Genomic DNA, 17,287 nt, shown 5'->3' on the forward strand with positions numbered 1-17,287 from the left:
ACTCCGGCAGCCGCGCAGGCAGGATGAATGTTCGAAAGTCACAGCCTACCTGCTAGCAATGATCAATAAGACATTATGAGCGTCTCGCCCGCGCACTTAGGGGAAGGACGGGGAAGCGCGCGTCCACGTTGTCAAGATCTGGGTCAAGCAGGACATCATGAACTTGAATGACCCGGGAGATGCGTCAGGCCGACTCAGAAGTGCACACCACAAGACCGAATCACCGCGGTTAATCCACAATCGAAAAGAAAACCTGCAGCTGTCGTGGTAAGGATGGGCTGTCGACACATGGCAAGTGCTGGGGAACAATGGGCAATACGCGACGATTGACATCCTCTGTGCAGCAATACTGTAGGCGTGAGTCGGAGACAGCTAGAAGCGATGCACCAGACTCGAAACTGACGGTGTTCCCTGCGTATGCGAAGCACGAAAAAGACAGAAGCGGGGACATGCATCTTCCTTCTCCCAGCTCAATCAATTTACAATGCCTCATACAATTCCGGCTGCACACTGCTTCTGTATGATTGAGATGGGTCTAGCCGCATCGATCTGGTTTCAGAAGCTGAGTGCGAATGCGGCATTGCATTCGCGCCAAGATGTATGGTACGGCGTGATGGAAAAGGGCTCCCGGACAGCAAAGCAATATGCAAGAGTCGTTTACGAGTGAAGCAAATTAATCTATCAGCCGGATGTGTTTCGGAACTTGACACCAGCGAGCGTTCTTGGTAACTGCGGGAGTGCCATGCACACTTGGCAAGCTGCCGGGAAGATGTGGGATTGGTGGCCGACGCTCTTCGGCACTATTAGACAACAGCTCAAGGGTAAGAATATTGCTGTACTCCTGGAAAGCGAAGTCAATCCAATGATAGAATAACAGACACAAGAAAATGGCATCTGGCAGAAGAAGACAGATCAAGCTTTGGTGTCTGCTTCATGATACATGCGCACTGTACTTCGTGTAATATGTACGAATAGAGTGTCACACGCACGCACGTGTACGGACGGATCGGCAGACGGCCATGCGCTCGAATGCACGGCGGGTTGACCAGCATAATTGACGAGGCAGAGGCAGGGCATACAGTACAGTAGAAGCCCCAAGAGCCACAGAAAAGCTCGAGGCAGCAGGGCAGTGAAACGCACAAGTGGAGATGGCAGCACGAGGCTAGCCTGCTGGGTGAATTACAGTACAGTACAGTTGGTTGGTACAGGTAGTTTGACAGAAAGTCCCGTCTTTTTTCTGGTCAGGGTAATAATAACGACAGCGTCTTGGTCTCAATTAGCGGCGTCTGAAGGGCATAAGGCCCAAGGTAGCTTAGTTGCCTTGGTCAAGTCTGCCCATCCTTTTTTTGCCCTTGAATCCATTGCACTTTTCGGAAGAAACGCAGTGGACGAGCCGAGAGGTCTCGGTATTGGTAGCTTCGTTGTCTTCGTTGTCGTCCGTCGTCTCGTCTGTCTGCCTGTCTGTCGTGCCAGCTTCAGCTTCAGCTCCAGCTCCAGTAGCAATCAGCTTTCCTTCGCTTTCGCCCACTACACAACCACGAGTGCTCCTTATTCCCGAGCCCTCATCACTTCGTTACGTCTATCCATAAAGCTGCTTCACAGACGCATCTCTGCGTTATCCCGGTAACCTATACTTGTCTTAACCTTTACTTCTTCCTCTCACCGCACCTGCCGCTTGTGCACACAGTGCGGGGGAAGACACAACTTTGTACCGTCAGTACTTGCCTTTGCTTGCACGAGTGCTTCATACCTTGAACATCCCACCCGAGTCGTCGTCGTCGTCGGATAATTGTTGAAAAGACAACACGTCCATCAACCACATCATTATGGCCGCTCCTCAGGCTCAAGGCGGCAATCTCGACCGCTATGTAGTGATCCATGTTGCTACCACGTGTGACGAGCATGGCGTCTACGTGACAAAAGACTCGGCCGAAGTCATCGAGCTCGGCTGGATTCTACTGGACTCCAAGAACTGCGACGAGGTGAGAGGCTAGCATTCTGTCAATCCGACGGGCTGTCTGTTCCTGCATCCAGGCTCAGGCTCAGGCTCAGGCCCGTCGCCACGAGAGACGAGACGAGACGAGACAGGAAAACTGATTCGAGGTTACGCAGATCACCAGAGACAGTGTGCTCGTCAAGCCCGTGAACACGCCTATCACCCCTCTATGCAGTCAGTATCGCCGCTCTGCCCCCTTGCTTGGGATGCCACACGCGTCATATCCGCCTTTCCTCTCTGCTCCACCGCAGTTGCCAAATCCCCCGACGCTGACACATGGCGGGAAAACAGCTAGCTTGACCACATTGACATGGGAACACGTCCGTAATGCAGGCTCCTTCCGCGATGCCATCAACCGCTTCGACGCTTTTGCTCAAGAGCATCTCATTGCCAACAACTATGAGTTCGCCTTCGTCACACTCGACTCCTGGGATCTCCGAGTACAGCTGCCCCGAGAGGCCAGAGACAAGGCCGTCGTGCTGCCCCCATACCTGCAGCATTCGCGTACCTTTGATCTCCGTACAGAATACCAGCGCTGGCAGACACATCATCCGGAGTCTCTACCCTTTGGGTCCAGCGCCCTCGCCAACATCTGTGCCGCTCTCGAGGTCGAGCCCGTTCAGTCATCCGCACCCATCAAGCACAACCTCCCCTTCCACCTCCAGGCTCTGGCCCCCGCTTCCCCGCGTCGTGCCATGGAAGAGGCTGTGACTCTCGCTCGCGTCCTGCGTGGCCTGATTCGCAAGTCTCAGCCTCCTCAGGACCACCCCGACGTCCTTACCCGCCCCATGGACGCCCGTGCCGACGTCAGGGCTTTCCTTTCCGAGCGAAGCAAGGTCTTGCACATGAGTGGTCTTCCTCACGACACCACCCAGTCTGAGCTGGAGAGTTGGTTCACCCAATTCGGTGGTAGACCCATCGCTTTCTGGACTTTGAGAACCCCTGACCAGCACAAGCCCACCGGCACTGGATTTGCCATTTTCTCCTCCCACGAGGAGGTAAGCCTTCGTTTTTCTTTCTTCTTCTCTGTTTTCCTTGGTCATCAAGCATCCGTCGTACTGACACAAATCCACACAGGCCGCCGAGTCTCTATGCATGAACGGTCGTGCACTCAACGAAAAGGCCATTGAGGTTTCTCCTTCTTCATCGCGTGTTCTTGACCGTGCCGCCGACATTCTCACCGCTTTTCCCCCGAGCAAGAATCGCCCCCGTCCCGGTGACTGGACTTGCCCTTCGTGCGGCTTCTCTAACTTCCAGCGTCGCACTGCTTGCTTCCGTTGTTCCTTCCCAGCCATGCAGGCCCCTCCTGATATGTACGGTTATGGCTACGGTGCACACCCTGGCATGATGGGCCCCCCTGGACACCACATGAGCCACGGACATGGCATGGGTCACATGCGTGGAGGCGGCAGTGGTGCTAACAACGTCCCCTTCCGTGCTGGTGATTGGAAGTGCGGTGCTGAAGGCTGCAACTACCACAACTTCGCCAAAAACGTCAGCTGTCTTCGTTGTGGAGCCCCACGCTCCAGCGCCGCCATTATGGCCGGTGACCCAAGCTTCCCTCCTATGGATGGTGGTGCACCCTTCCCCATCGCACCTCCATCCATGGCAGCCACTCCTGGTCCTGCTGGCTATGGCCCTGCCGCTGCCGCTTTCGCATCCGGCGGTTATCTCGGCCAAGGATTTGCCGGTCCACAATCCACCTATGCCCTCCCATCTGGCCTCGGTGCCGCTTCTTCCCCCTATCCACCCATGAACTCTGCCTACGGCCAGGGTGCTGCCATGCACTCTGGTGGCTTTGATAGCCGCGCCGAGGCTGCTTTCTCGTCCGCGGGCCAGAACAACAACAACAGCTCCTTCTCCAACGGTGGCAACCTCTATGGGGCGGGGGATGCCAACCCTGATCCTTTCAACTTTCTGAGCTCGGGCATCGGAGCCCTGAGCATGGGAGGCGACGAAGCTCGTCGCAACGGTGCCAACACCACGAGCAAGTCGCCCGCTTAAAGTGGGGGTCTGTTCTCGACACATCCATCATCCACGGCTCATATCTCTTCCGAACCTGTACCAAAATGGTGAAAAAATGCTTGTGTGCTTCTGGTCAAATGTAGTCAGCGTCGGCGTCGGCGGATGGGTCGGATGTCTTTTCAAAAATGCAATATCGTCGGGTTTTATGTCGTCGCGGCTTTGTCATAGGGCAGGAGTATGGAACATATAAAATGTCGGCAATCGTTGGGGCGTGTGTGCTCGGCGCGAGCATGGAGTGGTTGGGATGGGGTGTTTTGTGCAAAGTGTAGGTGCCGGGGGGTTTACGAAGAAGCTCTTGTGCCTCTTCGCACCTACCTTGTCCATGTTTCATCTTTGTGCAATGTCCTGTTTTTTTTTCGTTTTCTTTTCTGTCCTTCTCTTTGCATTTGTGTTTTTATCTGCTTCTGTGTGTTTCATTGGTGCCGATACCAGATCGGTCGGTCTTCTCATAGCGTGGGGGGGGGGGGGCAAGGAAGGTCGGACAGGTAGCTGGGACAGCGTGGGATCGGTTTGCTGGGCAAAAAATAAAGTGGGAACACTGATTTGATTGACTGACTGATTGATACATCGACTGGGCGAAAGCGAAAAAACAAGCATCTCGGGGAGGGGTTATAGCGAAGTCGGAACAAAGGGCTGGTGGGGAAGATGGGTTGCGGTGATTGAAGGATCCATCGACGGCGACGACAACACAACAACACAACAACAACAATAGCTGCTGCATATCCAATGTTTGACAGGAGGGAGTTCAAGTGTTGTCCTTTTGGCGAGAAGGGAGGAAAAGGGGGCGCAGGCTTGGTTGAATTGATGATGTTCCATACGGTCCCGGCTGGCTGGTGGGCGTGTATGGGGTGTGAGGAATAGTCGAGGCGGGAGCCTTGTGAATCGCACCTTCCGGAAGGACACAGGGGGAGCATGTTGTGTTACTGTTGATGTCGTCGTTCGTCAATGCTCGGAATTGAGAAAAAGAGAAATCGAAAGGGTTGCCAATGCTTCATCAATGTCTGTCTGTCTGTCTGTCTGTCTGTCTGTCTGGTTGAAAATCAAAATAGTGAAAGTAAAGCTCTTAACTTGTCACTGTCGTCGGGGTTTCCCCCTTTATTTCCTGTCTTCTCTCCTGTGACTTGTCCTATGAGCTCTCTTTGGTCTGCTTCGCACATACGACGATGAGATGATCGTGCTTGACATGATAATGATGATGATGGGATAGGCTTAGGAGTAGGATGATGGTGGAAAAAGGTTGTGACGACGTGAGAGCGAAGGAGGAGTGAGAAGGCGAAGATGGACAAGCATAGGAGAGCAGGGGCATAAGGCAGATGAACCAGAAGAAGAAAGGACTGGCGACGATGATGTTGATCTCGTCAGACAAGAGCAGACTATTTGATTATGGCACTGTATCGGGTTTTTCACCGTAGGGGGAACGGAAGGGGGGTATCTCTCTCTTATTATAGAACCCATATACAAAAAGTACAAGGGGGGAAAAAGGACTGTCGTCTATCATCATCGTCTCGAAATCATCCCGACATCGTCCCAGCATCCATCCACTCGACATCATCCTGGCCTGACCCGGCATGGCCCATCCGGCCAGGCTCTATTAGACCATGCTTCATTGACACGTTTATTCCTCGAGCAAAGAACCCAGGATCAGACTCTGAACAACGAATTCATCCCCGACGATCTTGATATTGCCTTTGCTCGCGACCATCTTGCCGTTGTTGACGCCTTTCTTTGCATTGCTTCCCGAGACTGTTGTGGGGTGAGACGACGAGGTCGAAGAAGAAGTGAATGAAGAAGCTGCGGTGCTCATTGTTTCTCCGCCTCTTTTTCTCTTTTTGCCTGTGCTGCCTGACGACGCGCCGCTCTGCGTCGTCTGCCATCGGCCTTTGTACTCGGAGACACTGCCAAAGAGGATCTGCTCGGCGTCTGCGACGCTTCCTTCGACGTACACCCACGTCGTTTGCTGGTCGCCATGGGCTCTCGCCTCTTCTTCCTGCAGCAGATACTTCGCCGCCTCAAGATCCACTACTTTACGCACCGAGCTTGCGCCTAGAGCAACGGTGAGAAAGGCGTATGTTTTGCGTGCTTCCCATTTGATGGCTTTGTTGCTGGAACCGACGAGCAGCACGCGACCGTGTCGGAGCAGGTGATCACGGTTATGTAATGTCTCGGCGAGGTCTGCGTTTTTGATATCATAAGGTGCCAGGGTGCGCGAGCGAACGGCATTGGAGAGGAAGACGGATTGCCCGGCAGGCAAAAGGTATCTTGGCCATGAGATTGGACTGCCTGCTGCGACCGAGTCTATGATCCAGCGTCCGGAGAGACAAGGTAACGAAAGAGCCAAGGCCTGTATATACTTGGCGCGTCGAGAATGTGCATCTGCTATGAGAGCAACAAAGCCTAAAGACTTTGCTCGTACAGAGAGCTTCAAATTGTCCACGGAAAGGGTGTTGCCTTCTTCTGTGGGAGCCGGAGACGGCCGATGCCTGGTGACTGAGGGCGTTTCCAGTTCAGGCGAGTCGTCAAGATCACTCATGTCAAAAAGCTCAGGGAAGCCTTGATCGACAAGGAGACCGCCATGCTGCTGTATGAGCTTGATCACTAGCTCCTTTTCGGCTCCATTCTCTGTATAGCTCACAGCGAATGCCATTCCAGCAAAGATCCCATCGTGGAAGACCAGGGGTGGTGCGATCGTGCTGCGGGTCGAATTACCTGTCAGCGGATTGCCACGACGAGAGCGCGACCCTGGTGTTGACGGTGCACGCTGCTCCGTTGTCGGTGTTTCAAGGCGTGAGGAACGTCCGACATCTCCTGGTGGAATGTAGTCTCTACCTTTGAATTTCACAAACATGGTATGTGTTAAGTATATACGTGTGACCGGTATTGTCAACCTGACCGCTGCTGTTGATGGCAGAGCCCCATCTAGGAAGCTGCCTTTCTCTTTTGCGGTAATCTGCACGGCTGCATGACCGTAGATATCGGGTTTCGACGACTGGTCTGCAGAAGACGTATCGTGGGTATCATCTGGGAATCCTGCCACAACATACACTTTATTACGAAGGCCGGGCAGATCGACCTTGACATGATCGCCTGGGCGGAGCTCTAGTCTGCGCACAACACCTGACAAGATCTCCGTTGTGGTGTCGTCGTCGAATCGAACGCGGAGTTTTGAGCGGTCGGTCGTGGAGTATCCAAGGCAGGTGGCAGGATAATAAGCTTGTCCGGTGCCCTTGAACAAAGCAAACACGCGAGGAAATTTAGCTTCTTTAGTTGTGCCCCCCGTCTCTTCAGTCTGCTCTGCAGCTGTCGAGTCCGTGGCATCGCCTGACCCGCTTGTTGACTGTCTATTGGTAGGGCTCTGGCGTTCTTGAGAGTGACTCAGCTCCATGTCGGGCTGTGCCTCTGCAATCATAGCCCGTGCCTGGGGCGTCTCTGCTATTTCGTGTTCAAAGTCTCTTGTAGAGGACACACGTGGTGTCTTCTTGCTCTCAGCCCGAGTGCCAAGTTTGTTCCTGAGCCTAGTAAGCTTGCCTCGGACAGGTGCCCTCAGAGGATCGCTGGGTGTCATAGAGATTGAGTTTGTCGCGGGGCTGGCTCGTCCGCTCTCCTGTGGAAAAGGTTCTGTGAATTCCGAGATCTCATAAAGTGATCTCGTAGGAGTATGCTCTTCAATTTGTATACTGGTATCGCTCGTCGCCTGGGCCTCCGTCTGGATCGGACTCGTCTTAGCTGGCAGTGCTTGGAGCACCGGTACATGGGCAGGCTCGTCTGTAATACGAGGAGGCACGAGCGGCTCGGGAGTTGGCAATGGTGGCGGTGATCTAGATTGCTGCAAAGAAACACGCTTTCGCCTTCCACCATGAATCCTCAGACGCTTGTTCACGGGCTCCGATGCGGACGAATTCATGGCACTGAGATATGACTGGTCTTCCTCGGTCAACACGTTGACGTCTACATCCGCATCGTCAAGGGCATCAGGAGGTGTAGGGTCGGTGGCGAAGTCTGCAAAACGGAGGATGCCAGCGGCTTTACGAGGACTTTCAGAATCATAGCGAGAGGAACGCGCTTGACTCAACATAGCCTTGCCCGAAGCTGAGGCTGTCTGATGGGTAGGTGCCGTCTCAAAGGTGGTTGAGTTGGCATTGGCCTGGGTTGAGCCGTGTCCGAGCTCATCCTCGCGTTCCGGGGGATCTGTCTCCAGCACAGCAGATGTCTGCGTAGTGATGGTAGCAGTAATGAGCGGTGCCTTTACCGGGGAAGAGTGACGTCCAGGGAGAGGTGGTGGAGAAGAGTGTCGTTCCTGAATAGTCTGGGGTGCAGAAATATGCTCTGATGCAGAACCCGACTCGAGCTGGGGTATGCTCTTCGATCCGGGGTCCTCTTCGGGAAGTATTGAAGTGTCTATACTTTGATCCTCTGCGACTTGTGTTGAGTCGAGGGGAAATTGTGAGCCAGGTACCACAGAATGGAGGGAAGAGGGGTCAAGCGCCGGGGCATGCCACTGTCCGTCTTGCCTTCCTGGCTGGGAATCGGCAACAGTGAAGTCGACGTGGTCAGGTTCGACATGCGTATTTGTTTCCTCATCGAGACTGTGCGGTGCGGACGCTTGCAACTCCCGTGAAGGGCTGCCAGAGCCATTGCGTAGCCGAGACGATGATCTCTGGCTCGGGCGTACTTCCTGGGCCAGCTCGTCGTACTCATCGGCAGGATCAGAGGTGAGATCTGGGCTTAATGGATCGGCCGTGTCAACAGCTTCAGCCTCCCTGCTCGCCGAGCGACGAAATATGACCCCTGGGATATGCTTGCCGTATGTCGGAGTCCTCGAGACACTGCCTTTAGCGCGTCTTCCTGGAGCGGTGACAGCATCCCACGACCGCAGCGCATCATTATGGAGACGAGCATGCTGCTGCTTGCGGGCATGTCTAAGTTGTGCCGAGTCCTCCTCTTCCTCTTCTTCATCCTTGTCGCGCGCATCGTCCTGGTCTTCGATATCTTGGCATTCGTCGTTTCCAACATGGTGGTCACGGTCCTTGTCCTCGAGAGCCGGTGCCGGACTACTTCTGAGTAATGCGTCCGAGGTGTTTTGCACTGCGATGCTGTGCGATCGGTGTGATAGGTTGTGTTTACGCTTATCCTGCGACTCTTTCAAGGAAAGATAGACATCTCTCGGCTCCGTCGTGGCGCGGCCATGCGGGAGGGGCGCATACACTGTGGGTGACTCGAAGAAGTCAGCGAGGGGCGAAGAGGCGTTGCGGAAATCTGGCGATGGGCGAGTGAAGACCGGATCTGAGCGCAGATGGTTCTGCATGGGAGAAGAAGCAGCCTGGGTGGCCTGAAAGATCTGTGTGGCTGACATATCTGTAGCATTGTTTCCGAGACCGCCAAATGCAGAGATTCCAGAGCCAGGCGTCCTGGTGCTGGCGGCCGACACAGGCTCGCCACGATGATTGCGCTTGCATGCCGCTGTCGCCGGGGTCTTGGGGATTGTGTTGGGACGATTGACAGAGCTGAGCAAGTCTTGCGTTTCTCCTCCATGGCGATTGCTTTGACTGTCGCTTTCCTGATCGCTAGAGATCTCGTGATAGGTCGGCGCCTCTTCTGTATCCGGCCAATGCTGCAGCAGATCGACATGACCCAAGTCGGCACCGTCGCTCATGGTGCCCTCCGGCTGCGTCGTGTACTGCGTAAAGGGATTGAAAGAAGCAGGTGGGTCGATGTCGCTCTGTATGCTACTTTGCATCATACTCCTTCTGGCGTAGTCTTTGTAGACCTGCGAAGGCATTGGCTGTGTGTCTCCATCGCAGTCAGGAGTGACGGCGAACGTGGACTTGGGCCTGCTGGGTTGACTGAAGGTAGGAGTGGGTAGAGGCAAATCGTCAGCCATGGCCATGGCTGGCGCTGACTCGGCTGGCTTCAATCGTGGTAGACTCGTGTTGGGGGAATGTCGAGGTCTTGGGAGACCATGGTGCTGTTGCTGCTGCTGTTGCTGCGAGAGCTCCAGGGAAGAGAAGTTGTCGCCACTCTGTAAGCGCGTGGCTATCGTCAGTGACCACTTCCTTCTTCTGCCAATTGCTTATAGGATGCGCGAAGATGGCGTGGGCAAAGAGCGTGTGCAGAGGCGAGAATATTACCGGGATTCGAGATGGAGGATACGGCGTGCATGCTGGACAAGGACCGAGGAAGGCGGTGCGTCTTGTGCCTGCCTCTTTGGGTGACTTACCTGCATCAGTCGATCATGCAGCTGCGCGATCTTGTAACTTTCCAGGCTGTCTTCGTTCGACGCCATGGTGCTACCTAGTACTTCTCCTCGACTACCTGGAGGACCTAGATCAGCAATATCTCTTTCTGCTTCACTGCGACAACATCATGCAGCGAAATACACTTCCTCGCAATCATAGACTAGGTGCTGCGATGGCTGTTCGTGATGTACTGTAAGCATTCTACCCCAGGCCAAAGTGCTCTGCATTACTTAATCTGAGGCTTTGGAGACGCATTCGAGCGCCGCAAACATTTGGAAAGTTTAACGCGAAAATGCCACGAAATCAATCAATTACGTCAGCTGCGGTTGATTCACCACCTCATCTACCAGTCAAGCTCATCTGACATTTATATCGTAGTACCTTGAGCTCTACACTGATGAGATGCAGTCTCTCTAGCCAGTCTTACAAAGTCAGCTCGCCAAACTTTTGTGCAAACAGACCCAATGCCTTGATGGGAAATATGAACTTGTAGTTCGGGTAGGATATCATGCTGTGCAGCGGTCAGTACGGTTTTCATGTCATCATCATATCGTCTCGGTCCGGACTTACCAGCTTTTGTTGAAAACACCTTCGATGCCCTCTTGTAACCACTCTCCATTCGCCTGTTGTCGTGACATGATCATCTTGGCCGCGCGCTCTAGCGGCTTTCGCTCGGTGTAGCCTGCCTCTAGCAAGCCAATAAGTACCCATGCCGTCTGCACCACTTGACTCTTCTCGTGTTGACAATAGACTGCCGTTTCACAACTCTTGTAAGTCTCGCCCCAGCCACCATCTGCCATTTGTCGGTCCAGGAAGAACTTGACACCCTTTCGCACACGACTAGAGTTATGGTACTTTTCTCCCACAGACGCAAGCGATTCGAGCGCAAACATGCCTGCGTAGGTGAAGCAGATGCCCCAGCTTCCGTACCAGGATCCGTCTTCACGTTGTGCGCGACGGATGTACTCGACCGCCCGTTGCTTGAACGCTGCAATTTCTCTCTTGCGATAATCTGGGTATAGGCTTGTGAATAGGGACAGCGCCGTCACTACGGCAGTGGTGCATTCTGGGTAGTCGTATTCCACCATGATTCGTCCAAACACTTCGGCCGCGTTGAGGTACTCGAGGTACTCTGAGCCTCTAGTGGGCTCATATGAAGAGCAACCGCCCGAAGGATTCTGCATGGTCAGGAGAACATCGATCGCTTCGTAGATTCGTTCGTCGGAAATTGCCTGAGGGAATTGTGGCAAGAATTGTAGCATCATCACCGCCTTGACTGCCTCCGCAGTACAGTCCGAAACCGTGTAGCCTTGTTCGCGGGTGCTGAAACCCCAGGCTCCCTTTCTCATTTGGCGATAGGTAATGCCTTCATCCTTGCAATTCTCGCGCATTTGTTGATCCTCCAGGAACTCCAGAGCTTTGTTGAGCATCGGCCTCCACTTGCTTTCGCTGGCTAGATCAGCGTCAACTACCGCCTGAATCGCAAAAGCTGTGTCCCAGCTCTGCACGCCGTTGGTTCCATTGGCGAGCATGCCTTCGTTCTTGACCCAGAGAAAGTCTTCGAGCTTCTCGCGATGCTTCCTCACCGAGTAGCTGTCCGGTCCTTCCTTTATGTAGCAGACCAGCATATTCATAGGTGCATTGACGGGAGCCAGATCAGCAAAGTCCGAGTTCTCGTCCTCCCGCTGTACCTGAAAGCAAACCCAGTCTTCGGCGCGCTTCGCTATCGATGCGGTCCTAAACACCGGGATCCATGCCCAGACCAAGACGAAATTGATGAGGTTCAAGAGCCAGGTTTTCGGGTGGTAGTTGTCTCTCGGGCATATCGAGTTGCGATGCGAAGCGAAGTCAATGCTGTCGAACGAGTGTGTAAACAATTCTTTTCGTAGCTCCTTGACAAGGTCGTCGGCAGGGTAAGACCACTTCTTAGACCAGATATACGACATGGGCAAGAAGACCATACGCATGTGAATCCACCAGCGCCACGGTGCGATCGGCATCCAATCCGGCAGCAACCACAGCTCAGGCGGCACAGGATTGACTATATCCCATGGCGTGACACCCAGCACACTCAACCAGAACTTCGCCCAGTGCGGACCATGCGTCGCGCCCCCCAACTTGTGCAATATCGCTCTTGCCTTGATCATCCTAGCATCATCCGCATCGGCTCCAAGCAGCCGCATGACGACGTAATTGCTCGCTGTGCCGAACACCGTGCTCTCGCCCTCGATGTGCAGCCCCCAACCTCCATCGTCGTTCTGTCGCGCATACAGATAATTCTTGATCTCGATCTTGTATGCGTCCGGGATCCGCGTCTTGGTGACGTACCAGGTGATGACAATGCCCGGGAGCAAGAACATGGGCCCACCGTATTCGCACCCCCAATTGCCCGGAGCGAGTTGTAGTTTGGAGAAGAACTCGAGGCCGTTGCGAGCTGCGTCCAGAGGCGTTTTGGCCGGCGGCAGGTCCGGGAGTCCCTGTATGTGACAATTGGATTTCAGTACTTTTGATCTCTTTCTCTCTCTCTTTTGTTCCCCAAATCATGGATATCCATACAGTAGGTAGACCCAAATGGTACTTGTCAGCAGTCGTCTGCGGCCAAGCCTCCGTCTGCTCTTCGCTCAGATAATGCCATGTCTGACAGCCGCGCTCGTCGCGCAGCCGCCATCTGCTGTAATCCGTCTTGACATCTTTTCCTGGTCCGTTGGTCGTGCTTGTCGTACTCATGTTGTTGTTGTTTTCTGTGCCCGCGGGCAGTCTTCGAGACGAAAGAGCTCGGAAATTGATTGTTGGCTTACTCTCTCAATTGGACCAATGCTTGGGTATCAGTAGACGTGGAATGTGGCGCACCGAGAGGCGCGGGTCTTCTTTATTTACATGTGGTTGTGTTTGATTGCTGCATCATTTCTGGGGAAGTATTTATGGTACGATTATAGTAAGGCATCCAATCAGTCTTGGCAGGCACGAAGCGGAGCTCCAAAGCATCTGGTTAGAAGTCGTGTTTCACAATTTACTATACATCTAAGGGTTCAAGATCCAAATCAAACATTTCTGTACTCACTGATAGGAAATGGTACTGCCACACACTGTCGATATTGCATTCTAAGCATTCAAGCACCGAAAGTAAGAACAAAACAAAAGGTATCATAACGTTGGTGCGAATCGGCACCCTGACAGATCCCTATCCAAAAGACATGCAGGACGCCATCCGTCATTCATCTGCCTTCGCCTAGCCAAAACCCAGCCCAAAGTAGAGAAAAAGAAAAGAATAAAAGTACGAGAAGCGCCCGCAACCATGACTCCTATACCACCGCCACTGTATCCTTAAGCAGACCACCCTTGATACACCAGCATTAGCTAGATTAGTCAATCAGGTCCTCGTCCTCATCGTCAATACTGTCCAAGAGATCCTGCACATCTTCATCATCAGCCATGCCGCTAAAGTCATACTCTTGTACCGAATCATCAATGCGAGTCCCCTCCGCTTCCGGGTTCTCGAGTTTGGTCATCTCCATCTCCCGTCGAAGCTGGACGGTAGCTTCATCTTCTTCTTCCTCGAGATCCACATCCGTCCCGTCAACATCTGCAGTGTGCTGTACGGTTGTGTCGGCCTCACGACCAGTTATAGCAGTCTCGTCCAGTACAGTCTCCATGTCTCCGCCCCGCTCGGCTGTGGCGATGTCGTGCATCAGCTTCAGCAGGGTGGTTTGGAGCTTGGTGAGCGTATTACGGCTTGTAGCATCCGACGCAACCTTGGTTTCGACTGCTTCGGCCACGAGTTCGAGGACAGTGCGAAGTAACTCGGGATCTGGGTTGGGCACGGCCAGATGCAGCTTGCCTAGCATGGAGAACAGAACCTTGCGTTCCTCCTCTGCAAGTACGATTAGCTCGAGTTTCAATGACAGCGACATCTGCGAGACTTACTGCTACTTTGACTGGTGACGAGCTTTTCCAAGATCTGCTCTGCGAGGATGTAATGTGTCATGTCGCTGGCATTTACGGCGACGCTACCCTCTTCGACCTTGATCTTCACGGGTGCTTGACCGCTTTCTTCATTGCCGATTATTTTCCTTGGATCGGTCCAGTCCACCAGCAAACCACCTATCGTGGCGAGTGTCACCATTTCCCCTTCTTCCACATCCTCGTCCTCCATGAAAGCTTCGCGAAGCGTTGACAGTCGGCTGATCACCCCTGTAGCGACGATTGCCATCTTTTGTGCATTAGTCGCTCGTGAGTGGCAATACACCGGGAGGAAATAGCTTAGTGCTTGTCGCAAGGAAGCATTCGTCGTTGTCTCTGGGTCGAAGAAAGATATGACAAGTAGCTTGAGAAGATCGTTGTCGGTGACGAGCTGCGAAAGCATGAGCTTGGATATGGCGTTGGCACCCATTGCCTGAACTTCGGGCTCCGCTGATTTGAGCGACTTTGCGAAAGCCTTGAGCACTGGCTTGAGTAAAGGTGAGACTTCTGTGCCCGAGGCAGTCATTGATGTCTGATCAGGATCAGTGGCTGCTTGTAGGGGTGCGAGCAGTGATGGATGAGTGCTGAGGATGTCTGTGATGATTTGGAGTGAGATGGTCTGAAGAGCCGGATGGCCCTTCGCGAAGCAGTGTAAGAAAAGTGTTAGGTTTTCTTGAGCGAGATTCTGTATCTTTGTTAGTATGGTGAGACTGACGCATTTTCGGACAAACTCACCTTTCCGAGCAAGCAGCAAAGCCCTAGGCAAACCAGACCTCTCTCTCTTATGGGAGCCTCCTGGCTGCGCACTGCTGGTACCACGAGATTGTTAAGCATCGTGACCAGATGCATGTTCTGCTCCAAGTCGCACTGGACATTCTGAAGCATACATTGCGCAATGTGTAGACACTTCATGTTGACCATGATCTCTCTGATAGCTTTTTCTTCGTCGACCATGTCTACGTCGTCGTCGTCATCAACACGTTTAGCCTTTGTCTTCTTCCTCGCGGCTTGCTCCTGGCTAAGCTCACTACGAGCGGAGTGAAAGCTATCCTCGTCATCGTCCTCGGTTTCGTCCTTTTCTGCCTCATCACCCATGATCGTGTCGTGGACTTCGGCTATGGCTTCGAGTACGATACCACAGAATTCGCTCTCGCCTTTACCGCTGGCGTCCTCGCCACAGACTAGGCGTAACACTTCAACGCAGAGCTTCGTCGACTCTTCGGGTAATTCGGGCATCGCTAATGCTTCACGCATGAGGCTGAACATCTTGCGGCGACCGACCTCGTCGCTGTAGTCGAATGTCAAGGCCATATGTAGCATCTGCTCCACCACGAACTCTCGCTGAACGCAGTCCTCGTCAGCCTCCTCATCACCATCGCCGTCCGGTCCACCGCTTGCGGCCTGACGAACACATCCGATGAGACCGTTGATCTGTATCTCGAGTAGGACGCCGAATCTAGTGACCTCGGGCATCTTGACCTCGAGGATATCCAGTAGTCTTCCATCCTCTTCACTGCCCTTGGTGCGGCAGTAGTCGTTGAAAGTACGCGCAACGAAGACGCTTTCAGGCGTAAGTTCGTTCCAGAAGGCCTCGGTGTCGAAAATAACGTAATCCCTGTAGTCTGGTCGGCCCTGCCAGAAGTCGCGCATGGCATCTAAAGCGACTCCACCGGTCGCACCCGAGTTTGTCACATCGATGCGCTCCAGTAATTCCAAAAGCGCATCCAGACTCGGTGCAGCAGCCTGGACAACTCCAGGCTTCTTTGAGTTGCCATCGGATTCGTCGTTCGGCGTAGGCGAAGAGGCTGCTGCTGGGAGGGCGGCGCAGTCTTCGATCCAGCGCTCTCTGAAGAGGCGAGCTGTAGCTTTTCGTACCGTTTCGTCTCGATCACGCAATCCCCAGCGCAGTAGTTTCTCGCGATGTGTCAAACTGAGATGTCTGAAGTCTCCTAATGCAGGAAGGAGGCGTGAATATAGTGCTCTTCTCGTTGCAGCATCGAGGTCTCTCGCTCTCTCCAGAAGGTATGGTAAGGTCGAAGGAGTCAACGGCAGGTTGAGAAGGAGGGCGCGTCTGACTTCTGCTGAAGGGTCGTTCTGCAAGGCGTTCAAGAGCTTCTCTATCACCCCGGATCCCGTATCATCATCATCACTATCTTCATCGTCTTGCTCCTCGTCGAGCTCAGCTGCTAGGCGACTGAGACCATATATCGCATGCATACGAACGGAGGCCTCCTTGTCATGTATGCGCTTGAGAAGGGTCAAACGAAGCAGATGAAACATGTTGTCGTCCAGAGTGTCGAGAGTGTTGATGATGTGCGCGGTGATCTGGGTGGCGCGAAAGCGCACAATCCTATCTTTGGAAGACAAGAGCTGTAGTAAAGTCGTAAGAATGCCTGTCACCAAACGCGAAGTAGGCGTCTCGGGCAGAGCAGCTCCTTCGTCCTCCTGATCAGACGCCGCAATCTGGTTGTCCTTCTCGCTTGCGACTCTGAGGAAGACGCCTAGGAACTTGACTATCCTGTCACCGACCGTTTCGCTCTTTTTGATGACAAGTACGCGTAGAAGACATCTGATGATCTCCGCGTTAAAGTCATCCTCGTCGAAATCATACTCGACATGCGACTTCTTTCCTGGCAAGGGCTCATAACAACAGGCTTCCTGGATCTTCCTCAAGTTGATGACGAGCTTGCGGTGAGCTGCGTTGGAGCGTTGAGCATCGACGAAGATGGCTTGTATGTGATTTCGCAGTAGGGTAGCCGGTCCCTCATCTGGTATGTTGCTGGTGGGAGACGCAGTGCGCTGTTTGGCGCTTTTGCGCGCCGAGGCGGCGCCTCTGGAGGATGGGCCTGCAACCCTGGCGGGCATGGTTGAGAGATGGCTTTTATCTGCTACTGCTCTGCTCGACTGGCCGAGGTCGCATTGGTGAAATGTTCGTCGTCTGGGTATTGTCGTAGAAAGGTCTTGGTATACCAAACAACCAAAGAATCATGTATAGCGAACTTTCGGATGTTTACTCGTATCCTTCATCGTCAAAACATTGGACCCTGCCAAGGAGTGGGTTGTTTGAATACTC

General features: G+C 53.5%; 4 protein-coding genes across 4 annotated transcripts; 1 reads left to right on the forward strand and 3 right to left on the reverse strand.

Moving 5' to 3' along the window:
• Positions 1–1,826: 1,826 nt before the first annotated feature.
• On the forward strand, positions 1,827–4,000 carry AAFC00_006319 (uncharacterized protein; the record flags this gene model as incomplete). Its single annotated transcript, XM_069346258.1, has 4 exons — positions 1,827–1,982; positions 2,113–2,170; positions 2,288–2,994; positions 3,074–4,000. The coding sequence occupies 4 exons, from the start codon at positions 1,827–1,829 to the stop codon at positions 3,998–4,000; spliced, it is 1,848 nt and encodes a 615-aa protein (XP_069197465.1).
• A 1,636-nt stretch (positions 4,001–5,636) lies between these two features.
• Positions 5,637–10,301, reverse strand: AAFC00_006320 (uncharacterized protein; the record flags this gene model as incomplete). The annotated part of the gene is made up of 2 exons (XM_069346259.1): positions 5,637–10,037; positions 10,236–10,301. The coding sequence occupies 2 exons, from the start codon at positions 10,299–10,301 to the stop codon at positions 5,637–5,639; spliced, it is 4,467 nt and encodes a 1,488-aa protein (XP_069197466.1).
• Positions 10,302–10,677: 376 nt separating this feature from the next.
• Positions 10,678–12,981, reverse strand: AAFC00_006321 (uncharacterized protein; the record flags this gene model as incomplete). Its single annotated transcript, XM_069346260.1, has 3 exons — positions 10,678–10,765; positions 10,825–12,731; positions 12,811–12,981. 3 exons carry the CDS (start codon positions 12,979–12,981, stop codon positions 10,678–10,680), a joined length of 2,166 nt encoding a protein of 721 aa, XP_069197467.1.
• A 635-nt stretch (positions 12,982–13,616) lies between these two features.
• AAFC00_006322 (uncharacterized protein) lies at positions 13,617–17,079 on the reverse strand (the record flags this gene model as incomplete). Its single annotated transcript, XM_069346261.1, has 3 exons — positions 13,617–14,125; positions 14,179–14,899; positions 14,950–17,079. 3 exons carry the CDS (start codon positions 17,077–17,079, stop codon positions 13,617–13,619), a joined length of 3,360 nt encoding a protein of 1,119 aa, XP_069197468.1.
• Positions 17,080–17,287: the final 208 nt, after the last annotated feature.

This window comes from Neodothiora populina (genome assembly GCF_041146345.1).
Source record: "Neodothiora populina strain CPC 39397 chromosome Unknown canker_contig_7, whole genome shotgun sequence".
NCBI classification, from domain to species: domain Eukaryota; kingdom Fungi; phylum Ascomycota; class Dothideomycetes; order Dothideales; family Dothioraceae; genus Neodothiora; species Neodothiora populina.